We start from the raw sequence: 9291 nt of genomic DNA on the forward strand, positions 1-9291 counted from the left end.
AAAATTTAAGCTTATAGGAAATAGGGCTTCTACGATCTCCTAGCAAACTCTTAGATTGATCCAAATTTGGGGAAAATATCTTGCATCCATATTACAAAGTTTATTTTTGCATGAATAGATAAATATTAAAGCAGGGCAATGTTCTGTATTCTGCAATCATCATAATAGAGCAGAAACAAAACAAAAAGGTTAGGTAAAAGTCGACATGTAAAAGAACAGTGCTTAATTTTTGCATAACATTTAATTACATTACAGGTTATTTCTAAAAACAGGCACTTACACTACAGGTTTCGTGCTCTCTTTCAGGGACACTTTCTGACTAGTAGCTAGCTAGGACTCATGCTTATGCAAATAAGAAAGTTACAATATTTAGACTCCATTCCTCATGTCTTACATTCACTTTGAAGTCGTCTGGACACTACAGGGCAAGAACCTTCTCGTAGGATAGCAGTCCATGCCTTCAAAGAAAGTTGGCCTTAGCTCGATTCAATTCAGCTACAACATTGCTAATGTCCATTCTCTCTTTAGGAAACTTTTCTGAGCAAAACACTCCTATCTTGCTGATTGAAATCAAACACTCCACAATTTGATCAGTGCCTTTTCCATGATCAACTTCTGTCAGAAGTTTCGGGTCCGCGACATCAACTACACGGTCAGGTAATGCCATTTTAACATAACTGTGAAGTTCTAGTCCATCGTTAAACATGCTATGTGTAGGTCTCTTCCCAGTAATCATCTCCAGCAGTAGGATGCCATAGCTGTATACATCCCCGAAAACTGACACCCCGCTTCCGATGCCATACTCTGCAGTCAGTTTGTTTGAATGGTTAATTAATCAGAGTTGCTTATGATCCTGGAGATAAAATGCTAGAGAAAACTTGTAAATAATGGAATATGTATCCCTCTAGAGTTGTATGTTACCGGGAGCTGCATAACCGACGGTGCCTTTTAATCCAACAGAGCTTTTCTGACTCGAAGATGACTGACAGGATGCTTCAGAAAGGAACTTTAACAATCCAAAGTCCCCAACATGAGCGGTCATATCTCCATCGAGAAGAACATTACTTGGCTTAAGATCACAATGAACAACAGGCATTTGGCATTGGTTGTGCAAATAGCCGAGCGCATTAGCCACATCAATTGCAATGTTTAACCTCTGAATGAGATTAAGATTTCTTGGCCCTTCCACTTCCTGATCCAATGTTTGGTTTGGATGCAACCATTCTTCTAGGCTTCCATTGATCATGAACTCATAAACAAGAGCTTTGAAATCATCACCTTGACCATCAACGCCAGCACATGCAAATAATACTTTGACAAGATTCCGGTGCCTGATGTTTAGCAAGGCTGCACATTCTCTCATGAAGCTTTTGGAAGCTCCTTCGCGTAGCAAGTTGAATACTTTCACAGCAACAATCACTCCATCAAATGCAAGTACTCCTTTATACACAGACCCAAAACTACCAGCACCAACTAAATTGCCCGAAGAGAATCCATTAGTTGCTTGAAGGAGGTCTTTGTAAGCTACTGTTCGGAATGGCATTTCACATGACAACTCGTTTTTTGTTTTTCTCAACGATTTTTTCAAGCAGCACAAAAATAAAAAAGATGCGACGAAGGTTAATCCAATAAAGCCACAAGGAATAGCGACTATCAATGTTAGCTTGGTAGAAAATTTTGACTTGGATCTGCAAGTGGGCAGATTCAACTGAAGTATTCCTCCACAAAGATTCTTGTTCCCTGCAATCGAAACCGCACTTGTATTCTCAAAGACACCGTGCATAGGCACCTCACCTTCAAGGTCATTAAATGAGAGATCCAAACTCTGCAACAACTTGAAATCTCCCAAAAACTTGGGAATTTGGCCAGTCAAGTTGTTGTGAGAGAGATTAAGATCTTGAAGTGCTCTCAAAGATCTCAAAGACTCGGAAATGGGGCCTTGGAAGAAGTTCCCATCCAAAGACAAATGTTCCAAACTCTCGCAAAGGGCAAGACTAGAGGGAATTTCCCCTGATAGCCTGTTTTTGGAGATGTCCATGTGTCCAAGAAGCTTTAACTTGCCCACTTCAAAGGGAAGGGAACCAGACAGCTGATTTTCAGACAGGACCAAATGCAATGACAAGGATGAAATGCTAAGGACCTCTTTTGGTATGGGACCACTGAGATTGTTTTGGGAGAGAGCCAAGAGCAACAAGTTCCTGCAGTTTCCCAGGCTTGCAGGGATGCTTCCCTGTAAACTATTTTGATCAAAATTAATTTGCAGCAACGAGGTGATGTTCCCTAAAGAAGAAGGGATGCTCCCGGATAATTTGTTTTCATTAAGATACAATTCAGCTAAATTTTGTAATTTACCAATAGAATTTGGTATGCTGCCAGTCAAGTAATTTCTCTCCAAACCCAAAGCTTCCAAGCTTGCTAGATTTTCAATGCCATCAGGAATGCTTCCTCGGATTTGATTGCTTCCGAATGTCATCTCCTCGAGCTTTGTTGAGAAGTTGCTAATTATATCAGGCAGCACCCCTCCAAAATTGTTATCACCTATATACAAAGCTTCCAACTTGCTGCTGTTTGAGAGGTTGTAGAGAAAGGACAAATCATCATCCTCACCATTTCCAAGCCCAATTTCTTCCATTGAAAGAATCCTCAAGTTAGGCATGCTTGCTAAAGGGGGGACTTTGCCGGTGAATGCATTGCTTGAAAGAAAAATCTCAGTAAATTTTGAAGCATTTAAGAGCGTCGCTGGGAGTAGTCCACTTAATCGATTGTTGTGAATGCCAAGAAATTCTAGATTTGGAAGAGTTAGGCCAATGTTTGGAGGAAGTGTACCATGAAATTGGTTATAAGGCAGAGAGAAATGAATGAGAGAAGAAATATTGTATAGGGAGGCAGGGATTGTACCACTCAGATTATTTGAGCCGAGTGAAAAGAAGTTCAATGTTTTCAGTTTCCCAATACTACTGGGAATACCCCCTTGTAAATTATTAAGTGTTCCATCAATTTCAATGATAGATGAAAGATTTTCGAAAGAGGGGGGTATCTTGCCACCTAGATTGTTTTTTCTAAAACTAAATACCTGCAGCTTTGATAACGATCCAAGTCCTGCAGGAAGGTTGCCAGTAAGATTGTTTCCCTCTAAATTAAGGCTCAGGAGGTTCGAGCAATGAGAAATGTTAGCCGGGATTTCACCGGTGAACGAGTTGTTCCCGAGAATCAGTGTCTGTAGCCGAACCAAACGATCTATTTCTTGGGGGATGGTATTGGTGAAACTGTTGTTTTCCAATCTTAGCAGCCTAAGAAAACTCAAGTTCCCAATGGAGGGAGATAGGCTGCCCACCAGTTGGCTGGAGTGGAGGTCAAGCTCTATGACTCTTTGATGCCGTCTTCCACATGTTACTCCTGACCACTGGCAGAGGGGCAAGGATTCATTCCACGAGCTTAGTTTTTCAGGGGGGTCTGAGATTTGAGCCTTAAAAGCTAGTAGCGAGAGCTTGTCTATCTCGCTTTCTCCTCTAGCTAATGAGATGGAGAAAGAGTGGTGAATTACTTGCAAGAAAAGAAACCACAAAATGCATGAACTCATGCTTGAAAGCTTCAGTTTGAATGGGGTCCTAGAGGTTTAAGTTGAGATGAAAGGGCTTGCTGTGATGCTCTGTGGATCAAACATTAAATAGGAAAGTAAGGCATATTCCTTACATCCTTAAGATGCTTTCAGACTCAGTGAGAAACTTTTTCAGATTCATCAACCAACATTTGATCCCCACATTGGTTTTAAGTCAACCAAGGTTTTATAGGTTTAAGAAAATTAGTGTTCATGAGTTTCCATTTTCACAACCCCGTGATATCGAATAGGGTACATTTTTCAAAGTCGATAAGGTTCCTTGTTGTTTTTTTCTTATGTTACATCAACCACTTGTATATATGCAACAGGTAAGCAAAATTTGTATTGTATTTTTTAATTTATTTAAATTATATAAAATTTTTTATTTAAACTATATATTTTTAAAATATTTAAGTTTCTATTATTTATTTCACTTTTATTTTAATTATGATATATTATTATTTACTTCTTGATTAAAATTATCAATATATAATTAATTAAAATATTTTACTTATAATTTTATGATTTTATAATTTAAATTTATGATATGAGTTTATATTATATATCTTATAAAAAAAAGTGTATTTCACATCCTTGTTCTGGAATATTATCCTTTTAATGTATCAAATTTCCAACACTTAAGTTACATCAACCACTTGCATATATGCATGCAATATTCAAAGTTGTCTGCGCCGATGAATATTTAGTCTCGTTCGAAGAATGACAATGGAGGGGACTAATTGTACTGGTTCATGAGCAAACATTTAGTGGAAAAGTAAGTTCGACCCCGCAATTTATAAGATTAAATATAAATATCTAGGATATTAATTGAAATATGTAGGGATATATATATATATATATATATATATATATATATATAGTTTTTTTCATGTATCATCAGACTTGGTTTGATTTTATTTACTTTTCTTATTAACTAGTATTAGCTAGGTTTTTAATTTTAATTTTATATTTATGTAATATTTTTAATCTTAATTATAGTTGGAGGATTTTTTTTATTATTATTTTGTAAATGTTAAGGGCTTTTGATAAGAGAATTATATTTTTAGCTAAAGAGATGTTCGAATCTAAAATTTCTTGAAAAGAAGGAAGATACTGATGTTATTTGAACTACTTGATTTGAGATGAGAGGTTGTCATAGAAAACTTAGGCTATATTAGATGAGGCTATTTGAATGATTTTATATAAATTCTAAAACTTCTGCTTTGAAAAGGCAACTTGTACAGACTCTATGAACTGTAGGGAATTCTGACCGGTGATGTACTGAAATTTGCTTATAGAAGGCTAAGCACACTGACACAATATTTAACATGGTTCGGCAAACCGCCTACATCCACGGGAGAAGCCATTTAATTATATAGGGAGAGAACATAATTTACAACAATAGAGGAGGAGGAATTATTCCCTCTTTAGCAACTCTCAACCTCACTCTATTTCTCTCTTCTTAGTGCTGCAATGGTAGCCCACTCTCTCCTATATTTCTCACATCTTTGGCTCTAATATCTCTCACTCAACTCTCTCATTTTGCTCTCTAATATATGCCTCTATTTATAGACATCCATGATAGCTTCTTTTGATCTTTTATCAACAATGGTGGCTGTCAAATTTTGACATTAGTCAATGGTTGGTGGCTGCCATCAACAAGCCACCATTGTAACCTCCATCTTTGATAATAACAGTCATCTTCTTTGACAATGACAGCCACATAATTGGCAAAATTCCAACATGAACTCATATTCAATCGGGGATTAAGATTTTCATATATACATATCCAAAGTCCCCAACATGAGCAGTCATATCTCCATCGAGGAGAACATTACTTGGCTTAAGATCACAATGAACAATAGGCATTTTGCATTGGTTGTGCAAATAGTCGAGCGCAATAGCCACATCAATTGCTATGTTTAACCTCTGAATGAGATTAAGTTTCTTGGCCCGTCCACTTCCTGCTCCAATGTTTGGTTTGGATGCAACCATTCTTCTAGGCTTCCATTGATCATGAACTCATAAACAAGAGCTTTGAAATCATCACCTTGAACATCAACGCCAGCACATGCAAATAATACTTTGACAAGATTCCGGTGCCTGATGTTTAGCAAGGCTGCACATTCTCTCAGGAAACTTTTGGAAGCTCCTTCGCGTAGAAAGTTGAGTACTTTCACAGCAACAATCACTCCATCAAATGCAAGTACTCCTTTATACACAGACCCAAAACTACCAGCACCAACTAAATTGCCCGAAGAGAATCCATTAGTTGCTTGAAGGAGGTCTTTGTAAGCTACTGTTCGGAACGGCAGTTCACATGACAACTCGTTTTTTGTTTTTCCCAACGATTTTTTCAAGCAGCACAAAAAAAAAAATATGCGACGAAGATTAATCCAATAAAGCCACAAGGAATAGCGACTATCAATGCCAGCTTTGTTGACTTGGATCTGCAAGTGGGCAGATTCAACTGAAGTATTCCTCCACAAAGATTCTTCTTCCCTGCAATTGAAACCGCACTTGTATTCTCAAAGACACCGTGCATAGGCACCTCACCTTCAAGGTCATTAAATGAGAGATCCAAACTGTCGCACCCCAAAAACAATCCAATTGCGGGTTTGACTGGCGAATTTTTTTTATTTTGGTTCTTTGGAGTCGCCACCTAGTATTTTGGTCACTAGGAACCCTAACTGGTCTCAGAGATCAGGTACGGAGACTGGTTGCGTAAAGGGAAGGTATTAGCACCCCAAATACGCCCTACCTAAGGTAAGCTGCATTGTTTTATTGTCTGATAAAACTAAAGTGTTATTGTACTTCTAGTCGTTGGTCTGTCTATGGTTCAAGAAAAAAAATCCTCCTCGGTAAGAAGGTCTTTTATCTTATTGGATAAAATCCTAACCGTTCTAACGTCTATACCAAACTTTATTAATAATATTTAGGAATACGTTTTACGTATAAATTCGTAATCCCAAATACTAAAAGAAAACAAAAAGATTTTTTTAGAATTTTTGAAATATTGGCCTAGTTCTCATGACTTGAATAAACTGGTTATTAAAGCCAAAATGCATGTTAATATATATATTGTTTTGAAAATTTTCTTTGTTGTGTGAAAATATGATGTTATAATATATATATATATATATATATATATATATATATATATATATATATATATATATATTGGAGAGACTAGGCCGTATTTTAAAACAAAAACAATTTTTTTTTGGAAAATATTATTTTTTTATGCTTTGACAAAAATTGGATATTTTAATACTGGGTTTGTATCCTTACGGTATAAAAATACAACCCAATATTAATCCACCTTAATAAAAAAATGCAGGAAAAATCAATAATATTTTTAAGGACTTTTGGAATTTTTTTTTTTAAAAGCAAAAAAACATTTTTATTTTTGAAAATCTTTGATGTTTTGACGAAAACCGGGTATTTTAATACTAGATTTGTATCTTTACAGTATAAAAATACAAACCGATATTGACCAAAATACAGTAATAAAATTACAGTAAAATCATAAATTCTTTGAAATAATTTTTGAAGAAATTTTTTTTTTTAGAGCTGGACCCAGCTGGGCCCACGTGGCTGTGCTGAACCCAGCAAGCCTTCCCAAGTGGCGAATTATATTTCACGCAAACAGTGAAATAACATTTCACTGTTCACGTGAATTATATTGGGAGTGAACAGTGAAATAGCATTTCACTGTTCAAGTGAATTATATTTCACTTGAACAGTGAAATGCAAGGAAATGGTGCACAGCGACGAGAAGGGGGACAAACCTGGTGGCGGAAACGATGTTGAAGACGATGGCGAACACTCCCAGTGATGTTGGTGGCGGAGGAGAGGAAGCCAATGACGGCTCACGGTGGTTCTGAGGGTGGCAGTGGTTGGGAAGCTCGATGACAGCAGCTGTTTTCTCTTCTTCTTCCCTTTTGCAGAGGCGTTGCTTCTTCTCTTGGTTTCCTTCAGTCAGCAATGTTCTTCCCTCTCTATGGCAGCTTTTTGGAGGCGCTGGTAGTGGTGGCAGGGGAGTGACTTGCACGGTGGTCGGTGACTGTGGAGTGCGGTGTTCAGCCTTTCTTCCTTTTCTTCTCTGCGTTCCTCTTCAGCTCTGTTCTCCCCTGCTTCCCTTTCTCCTTTTGCTCCCAACTGTGCCGTTGTCGACTATGAAGATAGTGGTAGCTGGCGGTGATGGCTTGGTTCTTCTTCTTCTCGCAGCAGAGGCGCGGGTTGCTGCCTTTTCTTCAATGGTGCTGCTACGTTTGAAACTTCCCTCTCCTTTCAGTTTAAAAAATAACTCTCTCCCTCCTCCTCCGTTCGTTATTTCTCCTCCCTCTATCCTCGGGTCCCTCTCTCTTCGGCCTCTCTCTATTTATAAGGAAAAAAGGAACCGGCGTGCCTTTTGTTAGTGCGCCTTCAATCACGCAACGGCTGGTCGGCCATTGATGCTTTCGGTGGTGGTGGTGGGGGTGAGGAGAGAGAGGCGGGAAGTTTTGAAAAAAAACAAAAATGGTTTTCGTCCCTGTTTCTGTTTATTCGGGGGGAAGGGGGAAGATGAACAGTGTCGTTCAAAACGACACCGTTCTGATCTTCCCTTTTTTTATATATATATATGCAACGGCGTCGTTTTGGATAAAACGCGCCGTTTCATTTAAATGGGTCAAACTTCAAATCAGTCCTCCAAATTCGGTCCCCGCCCCTCTTGTTGTCCGCCTTTTTCACTTTGGTCCTTGGCCTCTGATTTATGCAATTGAGCCCCTAATTGATCAATAAACTTCCAATTTCTTCAATTAAGCCCCTGAAACAATTCCAAACAGCCCCCTCTATCTTTGCGCCTTATCCAAATTGGTCCCTGGTTTCGGATTTTCACAATTAAGTCCCTAATTGGCCATTAAACTTCAATATTTATGCAATTAAGCCCCTGATTTGACCCAATAAATTCCTAAAAAATATATTTTGGCCCTAGAACTTAAATTTCTTCTAATTAAAGCCCAAATTGACTTAAAAATCAATTTTTCTTTCACTCAAATCCTCGATAAATTCCATTAAAAATCCAATTAAGTCCATAAACCTCCAAATTTGGACTTTTCTCCTCAAAAATCAATTTTTCTTATCCGACAGGGCTCTCATCATTCAAGAATATATTATCAAAAATTCAATCCTTGTATTTTTAAAATTTCTTGACCAATTTTCTGACTGTTTTCTGAGCACTTCTGCCTGCTGTTATTTTTTCTAACCTCTTTTGGCTATTTATTTTATTTTTCATGGGGACCCAAAAATGGGTTACAACACAAACTATGCAACTTTAATATTTATACAATTAAGTTGATTTTATCAAATTAACTTTTATAAATTATAATTTAACCTTTAAACTTTAATTTTTTTCAATTAAAGTTTAAATTGCCTTAAAAATTATTTTTTCTTACAATTAAACCCTCCATAAATTCAATGAAACCTTCAAAAAAAATCTAATTGAGTCTTTAAATATCCAATTTTAAATTTTTCTTTCTCAAATTGAATTTTCTTTATTTATAGAGCTTTCATCAATTGAAAATATACAGGTAAATTTCCATCTTTATATATTATTTTATCTTAACCAATCTTTGATTATTTTTTGAGCGTTCCAATATACTTTTTTCACTGATATATTTTTTTGGTTTTGTTACAATAATTTTTATTTT

At 36.9% G+C, this 9291-nt stretch overlaps 1 protein-coding gene across 1 annotated transcript; it reads right to left on the reverse strand.

Annotated features, from left to right (window-relative positions):
• Positions 1-208: 208 nt before the first annotated feature.
• On the reverse strand, positions 209-3675 carry LOC118048504 (uncharacterized). Its single transcript, XM_035058212.2, has 2 exons — positions 922-3675; positions 209-804 (listed from the first exon to the last, which is right to left on the reverse strand). Exons 1-2 carry the CDS (start codon positions 3578-3580, stop codon positions 461-463), a joined length of 3003 nt encoding a protein of 1000 aa, XP_034914103.1. The 5' UTR covers positions 3581-3675; the 3' UTR covers positions 209-460.
• Positions 3676-9291: the final 5616 nt, after the last annotated feature.

The sequence above is a fragment of the Populus alba genome, chromosome 17, assembly GCF_005239225.2.
Source record: "Populus alba chromosome 17, ASM523922v2, whole genome shotgun sequence".
In the NCBI taxonomy this organism is placed as follows: domain Eukaryota; kingdom Viridiplantae; phylum Streptophyta; class Magnoliopsida; order Malpighiales; family Salicaceae; genus Populus; species Populus alba.

Bases quoted from the DNA above. Each gene is read 5' to 3' on its own strand.
- LOC118048504 (XM_035058212.2), bottom strand. From the start codon at position 3,580: ATGAGTTCATGCATTTTGTGGTTTCTTTTCTTGCAAGTAATTCACCAC. The intron at 805-921 runs GTAACATACAAC...AACTGACTGCAG, and splicing joins CGTCGGTTATGCAGCTCCCG to AGTATGGCATCGGAAGCGGG.